At 33.9% G+C, this 18,740-nt stretch overlaps 1 protein-coding gene across 1 annotated transcript; it reads right to left on the bottom strand.

Moving 5' to 3' along the window:
* Nucleotides 1-965: 965 nt before the first annotated feature.
* On the bottom strand, nt 966-15,850 carry LOC147064916 (carboxypeptidase D-like). Its single transcript, XM_085957375.1, has 7 exons — nt 15,483-15,850; nt 13,129-13,259; nt 11,747-11,916; nt 7,276-7,433; nt 4,908-5,200; nt 2,494-2,673; nt 966-1,506 (listed from the first exon to the last, which is right to left on the bottom strand). Exons 1-7 carry the CDS (start codon nt 15,700-15,702, stop codon nt 1,108-1,110), a joined length of 1,551 nt encoding a protein of 516 aa, XP_085813501.1. The 5' UTR covers nt 15,703-15,850; the 3' UTR covers nt 966-1,107.
* Nucleotides 15,851-18,740: the final 2,890 nt, after the last annotated feature.

The raw sequence follows: 18,740 nt of genomic DNA, 5'->3' as shown, positions 1-18,740 counted from the left end.
TTCTGCCCACGACTTGATGATTAGATTAAAATTACATTTTACGACTGTCGGCGTGAGTCGTTTTGAGTCTGCTCGTGTGACACGTACACTATGAACCAGTGGCAAAGGGTGGAGAGGTATGCTATTAAGATCCGCCATAAATAGTGCACAATAAACTTTGTTAGTCATACGTATTTGTTTTTATTGAACTAAGACTACAATTTACAGGTGGTGTTGGTTAGTTTTTAAAAATCAATTAAACCCTGCATAAACCAAACCATAATATTTTGGTATACTTTGGGCGATATGACAAAATTGTGCACACTTTTTCATTCATACTTATTTGTTTTCGTTGGATTAAGAATACATATTACATAATATGAATACGTGTATTAAATAAGGCTCTAAGTACCAAAAAGTAGTATTGCCTGTAGTTACAAAATACCGAGTCATTGCAGTAAAATTTCATGAAGCAGACCTTTTGAAAAATGTAGTTTTACAGTGTGAAGCAATCACGGCAGCTTCTATAATTTTAGGTATTAAGAACTCGCAAGTGTCAATACACCATCGTCAGCTATTTTATATTGAATGCCGTTGACCACTGCAGTGCCACTTACACCATTATAAATAAAACACGCCAACGGACTTACAACGTCGACAGGTTTAATTATTTTGCTGTATTTTTTTGACTTGCTTGAGGCACTTAGACTATAGTTGAAGTTATTGGCGTTGGTATGCAGAACATCTTTCTATAAAAATGTCAGTATTTATTATTTTGGTACTTAGCGCCTTAATTAATACACGTCGTCTTCAATATTGTTGGTTCATTTTTTTAAATTCATTATGCCCTGCCTAAGCCAAACTATAATAGATAAAAAATATTATTATATCTATAAAATATCCAATATTATGTATGATTTAATTGGATAATTTTAGATATTTTATAGATAGATGAGCATTTTTTGACTATTATTTATTATGGCTTGGTTCGCGGGGTTTAATCGAATTTTGAAAACTAACCAACTTATTTCAATGAAAACAAATATGTACAACTGACAAAGTTTAGTGTGCACTATTTATGGCTGATCTTAACAGCCTACCTCCACCCTTCGCCACTGCTATGAACATTTAATATGTTATTAACCATCTTGATAAAAAATACAATATGGTAATTAACATATTTGAGATGTGTATCGTGTTTGAATAACTTTGTGCCATGTACAGAAGCAAAGGTTTTTGCTGTACACTGGAGTCATCGGCAAGTGCAATATGTCTAATCTTTTTTTCTGTAAGCTTACTTTCTTCATCGTTTCTTAAACTGCTAATAGTGGTTGTGGCTTCTGTCACTTTTTGGGTATTGGCATAAGATGTCGTTTCAGCCCACGTATTATACTCCCGATCTTCAGTCGTGCTGTCATTAAGTAATCTGAGATACACGTTCAATTGTTTCATCGTTGGATACTCTCCGGGGTTCGGACTATCGACCGTGAAGAAAACTGTTTTATCTTTGTAACCGGCCGCTTGTATCTGTAATGTAAAGAAATTGTTATATTAGTGCACGATTGGTTGTTTTTGAGGTGAAATTTTTTAAGCGTGTTTTCACTAGTAAAGTGAATCTGGCTCACGGTTAGTTTTGGTCAGCCTGGAACCACTGTTTTTTGGTCAACATCTAAGCGTGCTACCAAACGTTCCATGTAGGTTGTGGCAATTAATGTTTAAAAGTTTGAAAACGCTTAGAACAAAACTACTTGACAAGGAACATGAAATAGATGGAGTGGACGAGGTGATTTCCTTTAGAAATTTCAACAAAACCAAAATGGATATCGCAGGTTAACACAACAAAAAAATTTTAGATTTGAAGTTAAATTCAAAGCAATTTGATCAGTTTACGTTTGTGAGCAGTGTCAATGGTGTGATGAATTCGTCTGCACGTTGTGTTGAGAGTGTTTCAGGAGCAACTTCCTAAGACCTTGGTTGGCGTGTGTGCGTGATGTCTATTCTGATAGACTATATTACGGTTAATCCTCTATGAGAAAAAACCTTCTTACTTGCCGTAAATTGTCGCTAACTTCTGGCATGTTAATTTCAATATTTTTGCATCTGAGACTCTATTCTATACACATGGCTGCTATCGGCAGCTATCGATGGTAGTTTATCATATTTATGTATTGAGATGTTAATTTTTACAATAAGTTAACTGTCTGAACTGTCAAAAAGTGCTATGGTTTAACAGCACCTCTCTTGGCTGTGTTAACTTTTAGACCGAAATAAACAGTTTAGACGGCTAACTTATTGTAACAATAATAATACCTCAATATATAAATATGATAGCCGCCGATAGCAGCCTTGTATATAGAATAGATGTGCTGAGCCATGTTGATGAACATACAATATCTCAAATTTCAAACAAAACTGACATCTCCAACCCATAGAACGGCTCATGGAATTCAGGTCGTTTCATTATGTAATTGAAAAATTTGGTTAATTAAAATAAAATCGAACTCTTTCACCTACCTTCAGCTTATAGTTTCCTGGTAGTAAAATTCTGAAATATTCTCCATGGGGCGAACTGAAGAATGACATGTTGCGGCCTTCAATCATCAGGTTGGCTGATGCTACTGCTTCCGATGTTGCAATACTTCTGATGATTCCTTTGATTCCATAACCAGCTTGCAAACAGTATTCCAACAGTGCCTGAAAAGATAGAAAATATTTATTTATGAAGTGACACCTTTTTACGCACGGTACATGAAAATTCTTAGCATAGTGAATCCTGCTGATATGTGATGAAACAACGACATGATTTACTCGACAAGCCTGATAAAAATGAAAGGTGAGCTTCGATTTATAAACTTTATGATAAGCAGGCGCGGCGCGTTCATTACTGATTTCGCTAATCCTATTTTCGCTTCAAATTTAATTATAATTTCATATCACGCAACAATTCTGACTAATTCATAATATTAACATTATCACGCAATTAAACAATAAATTATACTTTATATTACATGAATGAAGAAGAAAACTATTATTATAGACTCAAACTAAGAAATTATCTATCTTTAAAACAATTATTCTTCTTCTTTCTTCTTCTTTAGCCTGTAGCGATCATACCAGTCAGCATTACATAAATGACACACTTTAATATGTATGTTTTGTTATCAAAACAATTGTCTACGTTTCCTTAATCATAACTAGATCACTAGGGTCTATTATGATTTCTTAATCGTAACAATGTCTCTTGTAATACATAGACTGCATCTATATAAATAAGAAGGACAATCCATAAATTGTCACTCACTTATCGAGTCCTTCACCTGACATACCACCCTCATATTGAGTCCGGGTCACTCGACATAGTCAACCATCATTCCACTCGAGTCCAGTCTTTCAGTTCATTAATATAATCAATCTTTCGATCACATCAATCTCACCAGTACATCCGTAGCCGCGATCATAACCTCACGCTGTCATCTTTATTATTGTATTTATATATTCTTGTAACGATAAATAAACTCTCCCCTCACAACATCCAAGCAACAACGACTTTGTCTCCTTCACGTCATAATCCCCAAAGCCATATCCGCCCCTTAGTTGGAGCATTTGGATATCACACAAGAATCCTTGGCATTTGGTTTTTAGATTCAAATTCAAATTAATTTATTTTACATATAATGAACATAACAAATTATAAATTTAAAGCGTTCAAGACATGACATAAAATAAGTGTTAACAATTTTTAAAATGAAAATACAGAGAAATGTGAGTTAATAATTCAATAAGAAATAAAATAAGAAAAGCAATAAAAAAAAAAGTGGATGGAAGCACACAGAGTGAACATTGATAAACCCTATCTTAAAAACTTATAAAACAACGTCCACCTAAATTCACCCTCACGTAAGTGGAATATATCAATGTCGGAAGCGATTTCATTAAACATGGTTATTGCCCTCCCAATTGGCATTACTAATGGCACGTTAGTTCTGCACCTTGGGAGAACAAACAACGGATGCCCTCGATTCCTAAGGTAATTATCAGAGACACACAAGCCAACACCACCAAGAATGGCAGAGTTCACATTTACCGAGTACAATCGTCAGTATTAGTATTAGTCTGTATTAATATTAACAGATGACAATATAAAATTGTTATTAGAATCGTTTAAAAATTTAATTAGTGGCAAGTATTTTATTTCAAATAAAAATTATTGTATTAAAACATTTAACAATTATAAACTTCCGCGTAGTACATATCGCGAGTACAATGAGTTCGATGTAAAGTATAGTACTTATTTATAAATAATAAATCGTGGGTTGAAAATGATACAGTAACAGTACAATGATTTATAGTGCGCGAGTATATTCGTGGTAACTGAGAGTGGAACTACGGCGTAGTCCGACCTTGTGCCTAGCTCAATCAAATAGCTCACTTGACACTGATAGGATAACGGCTAACCGTGTATTCCGTTTTCAGAGCAAGCAAGACTACTGTACTGAGCTAGGTGAGTGAGGTCTCTTGACAAAGCCAAGTCTGTCCCAATTCTGACTGATTATTGAAGGCTGAACACCGCCTTATATAATGAAATAGGCGACCCCTTCTCTGCCGTATAGGTGATAACGTCGGCGCGCTGCGGTGGGACGCCCACGCGGGACTATAGGTGACGTCCGATGTGTGAGCGAGAAAGTATTCGGATGCCCTGCGCTATACTATACAATAGAAAAAAATATATCCAATTTACTATGGGGTCGTAATAAATCTATGTGTCGGAATGGAGAGCAAAATAAAAAATATCACTTCTATCTCCTGTATTCGCGACACACTCATTGTGTTGTTTTAGTATGATTTTACTTGCATGAAGTTGGACTCTGAGAGAGAAACAGAATTACAAATACACACAAAGAAGTTTCACAAAATTTTAAACTAATTACGTTTCTATTCTGCATCCATATTGCCTCCAGCTCGGATGCCATTGGATATTTGCAGCAGGAAACTTCCAGAGTGACTTCCATGCATCCGTGCATCACATAGTTGTAGTCCTGCATCCCTCCAGTGAGAGGATACCACGCTGCACCGTTGGTAATGCCGTCTTTAAAACCCTTTGAATCGTTAGTACAAGGCTTGCCGTGGTGCATTATGGGATGTGTTTTAGAATACACTAAGGCTAAATGCCGGAATACATCGTCATCCGGCGCAATCGATGGTCGAGGCTCCGAGAAGGATACTGCAAAATGAATATGAGTGAACATTAAAAACAAGTTCATAAATCATCTTCATCAATTCATAGTTAAGTTGATAGTAATAAAATCGAGATTCCACTGTGCGTTATACGCAAGAAACACAGCGTCATTTTGCTGTAAAATAGGTACTCTATATATATCATTAATCCGAGCTATACTAATTTTTTTTTCATTGGTTCTACAATCTGATATGGATCCTGGCCGCCTCATGAAGACGCTTCTTAAAAGTTTTTGTTACGAGAAACGAATGTTGGTTAGTTGTCACTCAATCTATTGGGTTCATGCTCTGGGTCCAAACACAAATTGAAAAATATATATGAATTAACCGGGATTTGAATCTGAGACCGACAACTTCATAAGTGGATACTATTCGTTTAGTGCAGTTAGCACCCACGTTGGCCGGGCGGCTTAAGCATCGGCCTATAGAGTCGTGGGTCCCAGGCTCGAATCCTGGGTCTGACAAGTACACATGTTGTTTTTCAATTTGTGTACGAGTCAAAGTATGGACCTAATAGGTTGAGCAAGTGGCTGACATCCATTTCTCATAAAAACAAAATCCGTTAATACAAACCTCCACTCTGTGTAGGCCCATATGATTAAAATCGGACATGGTCAAAAAAGAAGAAGTACTTCATTAGTTGACAAAAATATGTCTTATTTTTGTCAAAGATGATACGAGGGTGGGTCAATAAGTCCTTAGAAAAGCCGACAGGTGGCGCGACTAGTACTGTAAGCGGTTTGTTTTCATGCAGCGGCACTACCGATTCAGTATGCTGCGAAGTTTCAATCAGATTGGTCGGGTTGTTGTGTGTTTCTCGTACATTTAAAAAAAAAATTTGCTTGTTTACAAAAATGGAGAAAATTGAGTTTAGAGCTGTTATTAAACATTTTAATATAAAAGGGTTAACAGCAAAGGAAATAAAAAATGAGTTGGATTTAGTTCACGGCATATCTGCTCCTTCACTTGCAACTATTTATAACTGGTTAAATGAATTTAAACGTGGTCGTACATCAACAAAGGGTGAACCACGCTCAGGACGTCCTGTAGATGCAGTGACTACACCAGAAATGATCAATAAAATCCACGATATGGTGTTAAGTGACCGAAGATTAAAGTTGAGTGAGATAATTGAGGTTACAGGGATCTCAAAAGGTAGCGTCATTTCTATTTTACATGACAAATTGGGCATGAAAAAAATTTCTGCAAGATGGGTGCCGCGTTTGCTCACAGTCGACAATAAACGCAATAGGATGGTGGCCTCTAAAGCCCTGTTGTCGCTCATGCAAGTCAATCCGGATGAATTTTTTCGTCGCTTTGTGACTGTAGATGAAACATGGATACACCACTATACTCCCGAGACGAAAGAACAGTCAAAGTAGTGGATTGCGAAAGGCGAACCATGTCCAAAGAAGGCGAAAACCGTAAAATCAGCTGGTAAGGTTATGGCTACAGTATTTTGGGATGCACGTGGAATTATTTTCGTTGACTATTTGGAAAAAGGAAAAACAATACCAGGGGATTATTATGCATCTTTATTGGACCAGCTAAAAAACAAAATTGAAGAAAAACGGCCTCATTTAAACAGGAAAAAAATCCTCTTCCATCAGGACAATGCCCGTGTTCACACATGTTTACGATCAATGGCTAAAATTGAAGAATTGAAGTTCGAATTGGTCGACCACCCACCGTATTCGCCAGATTTAGCCCCCAGTGACTTTTTCCTTTTCCCAAACTTAAAAAAATGGCTAAGTGGACAACGTTTTTTTTCAAATGAAGAAGTCATCGATCGGACAAATGCTTATTTTGAGGACCTTCCGAAAACTTATTTTTCTGACGGTTTAAAAAAATTGAGAAACGTCTAACCAAGTGTATTGGAGCTCCAAGGAGATTATGTTGAGAAATAAAAAAAAATACAAAAATAAAAACTGTTTTAATGCTTTTTTCTAAGGAATTATTGACCCACCCTCGTATTATAAAAATTTATCATTAATAAATCGAAAAGGATCCCAACATTGCAAACTCAAATTGTGATGTTATATCTTGTATAAATTAACTCACGGTCTTCATTCGTATTTTCGAATGGGTAGTTGGCAACCATGGCGCCACCGTGCAGGCTCGCTGATAAAATAAAATAGTATCTGTTCATCCATTCCGATACTGCTTTGGTTTCCGCTGGTAGAGGTCTTCGATTGTTGCGGAAGTAGTCAGGAAAACTCCTGGAAAAAATTAAAAACATAATGAGCACCTTATCATTTGTTGCCCTGAACAGAGAAATTATTGTTTGTACGTAATTGAACCATTTTTTCATATTCATCAGCCAAAAGGTTTTTTTTCTTGCAAAGATATCACTCTCGGTTAGCAAGATACGGATTATCCATTTTATGAATTATTATTCATACATAAAATAAACCAGGTTTTGTACGTTAAAAAGATTGTAAATAACAAATAAAAACTGCATATTCCCATGCACAATCATTAATTTGAAATTAACACATATCCACATTTGCAATGTTAACCAACTAAATGTAGTTTGGACAGACTTAAACATACATCGTTTTGTTGTACTATACCTACGACACACTGGTATGTTATGATGCGATTAAATAGTATGTTATTAAATATTTTGAATAACATTAGTTCATTGAAGAAATAACATTTATGCTTGTAACACAGATCTAAGAGGTTTTTATCTGAGTGAACCAATAGCGGCTGGCCCTTTAGGTCAAATGGTCATTGACCCTCCAAAAATAAATATCTTACAATCTACATAACAATATTAATAATATGTACAATGTCATATATAATAATAATAATAATAATCGGTATTGCTTTGAAATATAAGGTACGCGATGTGTTAGTATGCTGTATAGTGTTTTGTATTCCTGATGAATGTGAGTGTTCACGCGGTCAATTGGAAATATGAAGAAAAATGAAATATTTCTTTCTCTCTTATTTTTCATATGTGAGACGGAGAGAAAACACAACGTTATAACACAATATTTTGTCGCAACACTCGCAACATGACGCTGCATTCGGCCATTGTCCGAGTGTGAAACAGGTAGATATTTTCAATGTGTCAAATAAAACAGAAATATAACGTCGACTGACTCGTAGGTACCACGCCGGCAGTCTGTATGCAGTGTGTTCTGTTAGTTGAAAAGGCTATTAGGTATCGACGAGTATTAAATTTATTAAATGTCTTTGATTGTTCTAATTCTTATGTAAATAGTATTAGGTGCAGTTATTATAGAAATACAAATACAAAGTTTGGTTTTTGAGTGATTTATAACGTTTTTGTGATGTTTTGTGGCATTGGCGACGGTTTATTGGTTTGAACTGACACTTCAAAATGTCTAATTCAGTGGATTATAATTTAAACAAAATAAAGAACGAGACATTTAATTATGATAAACGTCTACAAACGAAGATGTTAGGCAGGTACATGCCTGATATGAATAGTTCGGACAACAAAAGAGAAAAGCAAAGATGTGAACAGATATTTCAACAAGAAAAGCTATAATTTTTGTGATTGGATCTGTGGTTGCGATAAAATAAATCAATTTTTTTGTTTTCATTGTTTAATTTTTGATTGCAAAAACGAAAAGCAATGGACAGAATTTGGTGTTGGTGATCTAAAACATCTTAAAGAAAAAATAAAAAAAACGACTAGCAACAACTTTTATAATCGTGTGATTGATGATTTTTCAAAAAGCAAAGAAATAAAAGTGGACTTAATTTACAAAAAATTATAACGTGTTGTGTGCATTAACGATGGGTTGGCAATGTGAAAAATGGACATTTTTTGAAGGGTAAGTACCTACCTAAAACAATTTCTAGTACTTATTCTGTAATGTATAAAAAGCCAATTTGCAATACATCTTTTAAGTATACAACGAAAAGGCAAATTAAAATAATATATTCAAAATTGACCTACCACTTTTTCGGGCCTAAGGCCGCCAATGCAGTGAACCTTTGGCAAATAAATCCCAGTACAAAAGTACAAACTTGCCACAAATGTGATGTGAAGTTACTTTCCATTAATCCAATTATTGTCTTATACCCTGTTTATACACACATGGATTTACTGGCAGCAATAGTGCGTATTTTAAACTATTGTGACAATAGCTGTTTACATGTAAAAGTGCTGGCTGTCTCTCCAATCTCATTCTTTAAGAGTGAGCGAGATGCCATGTTATCATTTTATGGTACTATTTGACAGGTAGGTAGTGAAAATCAGTTAACCTCAAAATTCATTCGTAGTTTGTTTTTTTTGCCGGCAGGTTCGTCACTACCTTTCTGATCGAAAAATTCTCAACTCTCACATGAAAATTTAGAAGCTTCCGAACTTTTTTGATTCATGTATACAATCCTGCAACTGCAGGATAATACATGTTTACACGTACATTTTCTTATGGCTGCGATAATACATACTGTCAGCAGTAAATCCATGCACGTGTAAACGGGCTATTATGCTGTGGTGATTTTTATCATTCAACTATATATTGAATGATAGTTGAAAGTCAATTGATAAGTGGGAACCATATGTCAACAAAGTCGATCGATTTGTAATATTGGGATCCGTATCGATTCAAGAGTGAATCACGATTTCAGTCAACCAGTTGCTTATAGTTATCAAGGTGATAACAAATCGCATCGGCATGACAAACTTGTTTGTGTTTTGCGCATTATAACTGTTGGTTCATCTTCAATCGATACATGCTAACATTATTCCTTTCGATTTATGGTTCAACATTTGACATTCTACAGACAGTTGAATGACAAAACTTACCATGTGAGAACGCGGCATTAGTAATTCATTTTTTTATATTTAGACTCCGTCTTATTAGACAAGGTCATCTTCAACTTTGTTATCACATTAATAAATTTGTCATACAACGGTTAACGAATGATTCATTGATTACTTAATTAAAGTACTTAAAGGTATTTGTCATAATCTGACCCTGTCATAAAACATCCATGATTCATGAAAATTCATCAAAAAATATGTAAGGTAAAATATGCATGTAATTTCAATAATTGAAACACTGATCACTGAACACATATATAATAATATATCGTCACTGTCCAAGCCAATTATTGTCGTAACCGTCAAATATCAAATTGTTTAGGAAGTGATAAAAACTGTGGGCATTGGATTTACTTATTTTTTTATTGACACACCGGTGGCTTACGTTTAGAGGGTTACAGCATATGGTTGGAATATTTTTTTACAAGTTACAAATGGCTTCAAAAATAGTTTTGAATTGTTTTTAAATGAAATATTTTTTTGGGATTCATAATACTTGGCCAGTTCATGTAAGAGTATGCAATAAGTCCATTACCATCAAAACGTCACTTCGTTGAAAAGTGAGGGTTACGACAATTGGCCTGTACAGTGACGATGTAGTAAAATACCATATGTAATGTTTTTTAAACATTGTGTACGCAATATAAAAATGTTTTAAAATTACAATTTTCAGAAGGCTCTTTCTTATTATATTAATTAAACATGACCTGTATACTTAAGATACTTACAGGCACATCAAAGGACCTCCGACAAAATTGAGCCCATCTTTGGAAAATGAGTGTTATCGCAATATCACTAGTTTTTGGTCAGTTCAAATTACAGATCATACATTTTTCTACACGAGAGCCAAGAATCATTATTTATCTAGACAGCAACTCTTAAAGTCCTAGAGTTGTGACTAACATTGCCAACTTAGCGTTTTTCTGGCCAGCTGGCATCTAGCTTAGAAAATACGCATCTGGCGTTTGGCGTTAAATCAAGCGTTTTTGGACATCGCACAGACATAGCTTAAAAGATGGCATAGAAAAAGCTGGAATATTATACCACACTTTATTTATATCCAGCGCTTGAAATAGAAAAGTTTACGAACCGGAACGGTCGACAATTTTCTGAAAATATTTACATAGTTATCAAATTTTATGTGTATTCTATAAAAATAAGTGTGTTAGATTTTCTATTATATGGCCTATCTAGCTTTTTCCACGAGACGGAGCGATAATTTTACCGATTTTCGTAATTTCGAGCCCTGTTTATATCTTACCAATCACCGTATATTAAATTAACATATTTTTAAAGAGTGAATTGTCTTGAACATTGTAATTTTATTTAGAATTACATAATAACTTTTATCTTTAAATTCATTAGTGTAAATTAACTGTATATTTTGTATCAGTTGAGAATGTCCTACTGAAGTGGACGAAATCGATTTTGATCGTTCTTGAATTATATAGAATAAGTTCAACATGATATTGTTGTTTTTTTTTTGAAACGCTTGTTGACGTTATATTATTTTTTTCGAAAAACTAGCATTTTTTCCTGCCATTCAACTTATGTTCTAATCCTATCTGGCTATTTTTTTGATGACAGTTGATATCAGCACATATCACATGGTTCATAAACTGACCAATAGAGCTTCAACGCTATAACATTACTTATCCAGCGAGAGGTTGAATTGGATGCTATTTTTGGCAGGTGAAGTGCCACAAATAATGCTATAATCACCTATTTAAATCCATATCCTTGGCGTTCTGCCTGCCGAGTCCTCTCGAGCACATTCCTTCCATGGAGCGTTCGAAACCGTCAGGGTTCAGCGATGGCATTATGTGAACGACGTTGTTGTCCAGAAGATGCCTCACTTTCTTGTCTCCACTGCGGTATTTCATTGCCAAATACTGTCAAAAGTTATAAACATTATCATACATGCCTATCTATAAATAATAAAAGTATATTATATAAAAAAGGATCTAGTCAAAAAGTATTTTATTTTAAATTAAGACTATTAGTTTCAAAGTCGGTTAACATCCATTTTTACTTTTTATTTTGATTCTGATTCTGTAAATACTTTTCGATTGAATCTATATATATATTAAATCCAGTTGGGTTCATTTTATAATCAGTCGGGTTTTTTAGTTAAATAGAATTAAACCAGAGAAAGTCGTGTATAATATTCATCCACTCTAATTTTCTATATTTGACGTTTGTTTAACATTAAACATGATTTTAGATTCATTTTAATAGAATTAGGGAGACTTTATTTCGTTATTCACTTTTTTTAATTGTTTACTAATATGTTTGCAAAAAGAAAACCCTCTAATTGTAATCCTAAAATCTACTTTATGGTTTTTTGTGATTATCTTAACCTTTAAATGCATGATGTAGGTACACATTATTATTATAAATTAACAGTGGCACCTGTCTATAAAAACTATTTTGTCAGCACGTTTTGTCCACTGCAGAGAACTGTAAGTTGTTAAATAAAATTTCATTCAAATAACAAAATATAAAGAGCCATACTCAGTCTATTGCAGAAAGACAATGTTACCGCCTAAAGCATGGCATCCTCCGAGGATCCAAGGCCATGAGGCCTGAATCATTATTGGGCGGATACATGCAGACATGATAAGATCGACTGTGAGACAGAAATTTCTAGCCCGTAAGCTTAGATGTATGATTAAATTCGTGCCAAGCATTAAAATCATTTACCTAACTAAAGCTTTATTAAAAAAATCCAGCATCCAGGGTCCAGCGCATCCTACGCCCCCCCTCCTTTCGAAGGTGACAACAACACTATGCAATAATTAAGGGGTAAAATGGCTTAATGACTTTGTAAAAGTAACAGCCTCTATTGTATTTAAATATTTTAAACATTTATTTAAAAATTATATTGGAAAAATAATTTAATAAGCTTTTCAAGTATGAGTAGGTCCTAAAACTTTACATTCGAGTTTATGAGTCTGTATCATCAGGTTAAGCATTTTGTAGTGTAAACGTTAAATATTTTTTATATAAGTACCAAGTGATTATTTATAAATTATAACAAGCTGAATTTGTCGAAAAGGTTTCGAATAATATAATTTTAAATGCATTATGTGATTAACCCTTACGTTTATAAAATGCAATAGTATTTCTCTGCCAGCTGCTTCGTTTCCATGGATATTTGCCAGTAGCTTGATAGGTGGAATGTTCACTGCATTCTTTTTTGTTGCAGTCATTTTCATAACCCATAGTTCTCTCTCTGTAACAGAAAAATAATTACTCCAAAAATAAGCTCTCAGTTTTAAACTCAGTAACCTATATATTCCTCCATTTTGAGATATTTTCAAAAAAGTTGTCGTGCATATTCAGGACTGAAAATATAATACAGTCGAACTTGGTTATTACGATTACAGAAATAGCGAGATCTCGGAGGTAATGAGGAAACATTCGTAGACATTTTAGTTTATGATTTTCTCCATACATTTATTCACTTTTATAACGAGCTACTTCTCGGGTATGCCGAGCAAAACTGTTAATGTGTCAATCGTTTAAAAACAATATTTTCGACCGATATTATGATGATTCAGTTATCTAGACCAATGCGGCCGGGATCGGATTACGTTTATGACACTAGTTAAGTGTCTAAGTACCTAATTGGTGTTTTTGCTGACAACATTGAAAAAGTATCCACGCATTTGGTTGAAATTGCATGTAAAAAATCCAAGCTTTGTAAGTCAGTGTGTCGGTACCTACCAGCGCCGCCGGCTCAGCACTTCATTACAATAAACATCTTCTTTTGTAGTTTATGAATGCCATGCTTGTTTCGGGGATTTTTACGATTGTTTTTAGATTTTTATGTTCTATGCTTAAATAGAACGTGGCGTGAAAATTTTATATAACAATATTACGAGCAAATTCAGTCGTTCCCATCTTCCTCGTAAAATCCAAGTTCAACTGTACTTTCTTTTTGGAAACATATTAATAATCAATCAGAAAAAAAACGAATAGCGAAATAAAATGTCCTTAGTGTCACAAAATATTTAAAAAATGGGGCTGATGAATATAAACAACTTTGCAATCAACCAACAGTTTAATTCTATTTAATTAATAAATGGCGCTGGATTTGATATTTTATGAATACATACATACGATGGTAAATACTTACAGAATCAGAATCGAGAAAAATATGAAAAATGGTAAAAATGGAGGTTACCGACTTTCAAACTAACATCCTCAATAAATTTGAATTTAAAAGTATAGAGAAACCGCGATTTTCAGTCAGTTCCTTCAAAAACAACAAATAAAGGGAGAATGTACATTCAATTTATTTTTTATTAAAAAAGTTATACAAATTGTTTGGAGCATATTATGTTAACGTGTTCTTTCATATTTTTGAGAATGTTCCTTTTCTCTTGAACCAATAATTAAACTTGAAGTAAACAAAAAAAAAACAATACCACTTAACGGCCCACATGCTCGTCGTAGGTCAAAATTGAGTTTTTATTGTATTTTCAAACCATGATCCTGGACACTCCTTAAACGTTGTACCTAACCGAATTTTTTTTTATTTTTTTTTTAAACGGTACATGTTCAAACACACATGTCAATATCATTTTACTCCCTACTTCAATTATAGTTTGTAAATTTATGGCTACGGCCGTATGTTGTAGCTTAACCACTGGGGAATGACAAAAGAAATGGCGTATTTCAAAAAAACACTACCTTATTCTTAGGTCAATAATTATTATAAAGCAATCATTATTCATAAGATGTTTATCACACTTGAATGGTCAAAGACATAGCTTATAATAAGAATCTTTAGAATCATCTTCAAATGTGTTAATCTTGCCGATTTTTTGAATAATAAAATGCCTAATTCTTGTCAAATTTGGGATCACAGAGATTATCAATATAATTTTTTATCATAAATATTTTACTAAAATTATCTCGTCATAAATTATACTAATAGTTTTATAAATGCGATTAAAAATTAATAAAAGTAAAAAATCTTAACACCACTGCACATTCATGTACCGAAATATGACTATATTCTAAAACATTAGAGCGAGAGGTTTAAAAGAATACTATTTTATGTAACAAAAATACTTTATGCAGTCATCAAATGTTTAAAATAAATATAAACGATAATAAGGCTTCAAAATTATATAAATAGATTATCTACAACGTTTAAGGAGTGTCCAGGATCATGGTTTGAAAATACAATAAAAACTCAATTTTGACCTACGACAAGCATGTACCCCCTTAAGAAGCACTTTCGAGACACTAGTTTTCATAACAAATATCTTATGAGTAAAACAATATATTATTATGATTCTGTGTAGACATTTGTTTATTTATCCAGTTTTTAGGGGTTATTTTATAACCCAACACAGCAAATAAAACATCAAAAGTTTAAAATCAAAATACGATTAAAGAATAATATCTTTGTGACCGATGGTATAGTTTTAAGTAAACAACGTACCTTGTACCGATTGTCCAATCGAATACAATTCTGCCAAATCATGATTTTGTTCTGAAAACTCTTTCATATATCTTGTCATATTCGAATACTTGTGATATCTAAATTCAAGAACACTATTTGACGTCGGCGATCCATCACTGAACATTGATTGGCATAATAAAATTATGAAAACTAAAACTATATAAAAGTAACTAAAGTCTATTGTTCCACACCACTTCATTATACACTTCAATGTTTCTATGCAATAAAAATAATATATATTTGGGAGAGAAAATCGATATGTCGAGTTTAGTTGCAGTAATAATCCATTATTCAAACTGATTTAACTGAGATACAACATGCACATAACCACTGTATGGTTTTTGACTAAATAACATTTTTGAAAATCTTTCAATCAAAATGCATGAACTGTGGTTTAGTACCCTCACTTCTTTTTGTCTCCTTATCAGAGTTAGGTACTTTTGTGTCTTACAAAAAGATAGCATCACTGTGGTGAAGCTGTGGTTAAAACTCATGGCCTATTCTGGTTTATTATCTTTACTTCAGAGCTAATAAACTGATATGGTTTCACTTATTCTATTGAACTTAAGTAAATAATATTGACAGAGTATTTCATGAGCTTATTATTTGTACCTCGGCCACATTATGAGAGGACAAAAATACAACATTCCCCAACTTGTCATTCAAGGAAAGATCAATGGGAAGCGTAGCAGAGGACGGCGCCGCATTTCGTGGCTTAAGAACCTCCGTGATTGGTACGAGTGCAGCTCCACTGAACTGTTTCGGGTAGCAGACGACAAATATAAGATCGCCTTGATGGTGGCCGACCTCCGCTAGGGGATGGCACAATAAGAAGAAGAATTATTTGTAGGGCAAAGTCCTGTAAACATAAGATTGCACATTACATTTACGTGACAATCTTTAATGCATTTTATTATGATACCACACCCAGTAAGTTAAGTTAGTTCCCATTAATTTTGTATTCCCTTGGATTTGCAAAGTTTTGAAAATTGCGATTTTATAATTTTTGATATAATATTATTATTACCTATCCTTAACATCAGGTTATAAATTTTTACAATATTTTCTGAAAACTAGTAAGGAGGATTCCTGGGTTCGGAATCCATTTTCCGTGACAGCTAAACCAGTAGGCTTAGGCGCAAGTGACTATGATTTAATTAGTGACTCTGATTTTAAGATCAGCCTTTAAATGATTTCTGGGCGAGTTTGTCAGAAAAGTACCCCAATTTTTCAAAACAAGCTATTATTGTTTTCATGGCCCCCACAAGGGTGGGGCTGACAGGGCTTTAGCCTGGGGGCACGAGGTCTGGATGGGCCCAGCGTGGCGGGTTAATCAGATACATCATCAAACATCACAAATTTGCTTTCATAGTTAAAAAAAAGTCACCTGCGGCGCTATTATACTTCATGCAACAATGTAATATTTGATTATTGCGTATTGATACTCGACAACTCCATGATGAAAGTAGATATATTAAAATAGAAAAAAAATAGTAAATAATACCTGAATAAGGGCCCTTAATTTGAGCTGTAACAAAATTTGAAAAATGTTAATGTGATGTGTCACACTGCCTTTAACATTAGAGATAGGTAGAGGGCTCGCCAAAGATCCTAGCCTGAGGGCCCGCTTCAGGATGTGGGGGCCATGATTGTTTTACTTCTGTTTTTCTACTACCCATTTATCCGAAGCGGGATTTTTTTTATGCTGCAATGAAGTCAAAGTGCAGGAACAGGCTCGACGCCACTCCTAATATTAGAATGCAACTTACCGATATTGTGCCTGATATCAAGAAGATATGCAATTCAAAGACTCAAAGTTGTGCTTTATTTATTCATATTTTTATGTTTATATTGTATTATAGTTGTATATTTAAAAATATGTAATTACTAAATAAATAATGTGTTTTAATAATATTTTTTTTAATTTTAACTAGGAGGAATCAATCTAAAAAATAAGCTAAGTGTTCCGTTACAATTTCCGGGTTTGAGAAGTGTTCCATTGCAGAAAAAGTTTGGGAAACCCTGCTCTAATCGATGAATCTGCCAACACTGGTTGTGAAATACGAGGCTTTAATTCCACGTTTGAAACCATGAGACTTCCGAGTTTTTAAAATTTGTCGATAGACGGACAATATACCAGTCTAGAGAACAGAGGTTTTGATATGATTTAAAATGTTGTATTGTTTAAATTGTGTCGAAAAAACTTAATTTTTCCATAATATCGGACTTACAATGTCTTAATAGTAAGGTGACGATATGATCTTATTAGGAACGGACATGGTAAAGAAAAAAAAATAGAGCCATCTAGTGGTGAAAAATAGAAGTAGCGACTGAGCAAAAAATGTGACTCAGTGAGTCTATAATCGATCATTCGTGTCCATCCGTGATAACATAAAACTACATACACTAAATTCACTAGATAACTTGGACTGGATAAGTTAAACAAAAGAAATAAAAATATGGAATCCTCAAGAAATCAATAAACCAATCTTTGATCAAAATTGAGATCCAGTATAGTTTGTTTATGTTTGTTAGTTGTAATATTTGCCACCCCTAAGCAGCATATTACTCGCTTACCCTTGTGGGATGTCACTGACTGCACTCCTTTACCAGCCATTGAAGCAGGATTCTTGAATCCCTCTTGACTCTGCTCCCGCAGAAAATAGTGAGGTTGACAACATCTGTGTATAGTAGTGATGATTATTCCTATGTCAATTTTGGTATTTCGGAGAAACATGTGGTCGTAACATTCATTTGACTAGCTACCTATGTAAACAACAAACAACTTTGTGAAGCTTGTTTGTGTTATTCAGTTCGCCGGAATTGGTTAAAAGTTATCTACAAGTGTAACCACAATTAATCACTAATTCATGTAATAAATCAAATAAGATTTAAACAAATTTATCTAAACAGATAAAAAAGGCAATCTTGTGGAAAATAATGATAGTTCGTTACTGCATTAACACAATAATTTTATGGAATATGGGAAAAGACCGAAAGAAGGTCAGACCGAGAGAAAGGCACAAAGACTTGAATTTGTATTGAATTGAAATGAATTCAATGATAATAATAATAATATATTGAGGAGCTCATTATCAAACACGGCCAAGTCATGTTTTGGCTGATGTTCATTTTTTGATTGATTCCGGTAGGGAACTTCAATGCCCACAATTAATTATATATTTTAGTATCAAATTCGGACTAACAGTGTATTAAAATCAACTTAAAATGTGCTCT

The sequence above is a fragment of the Rhyacophila brunnea genome, unplaced genomic scaffold (assembly GCF_057557595.1).
Source record: "Rhyacophila brunnea isolate RB1 unplaced genomic scaffold, BYU_Rbru_1.0 scaffold_7, whole genome shotgun sequence".
Taxonomy (NCBI): Eukaryota; Metazoa; Arthropoda; class Insecta; order Trichoptera; family Rhyacophilidae; genus Rhyacophila; species Rhyacophila brunnea.
This window is presented reverse-complemented; position numbering and strand designations above follow the sequence as displayed.

Coding starts and splice junctions, on each gene's coding strand:
- LOC147064916 (XM_085957375.1), bottom strand. CDS start 15,702: ATGAAGTGGTGTGGAACAATAGACTTTAGTTACTTTTATATAGTTTTA. Junction 13,260..15,482: donor GATTGGACAATCGGTACAAG/GTACGTTGTTTA, acceptor TTTCTGTTACAG/AGAGAGAACTATGGGTTATG. Junction 1,507..2,493: donor CAGGAAACTATAAGCTGAAG/GTAGGTGAAAGA, acceptor TTTACATTACAG/ATACAAGCGGCCGGTTACAA.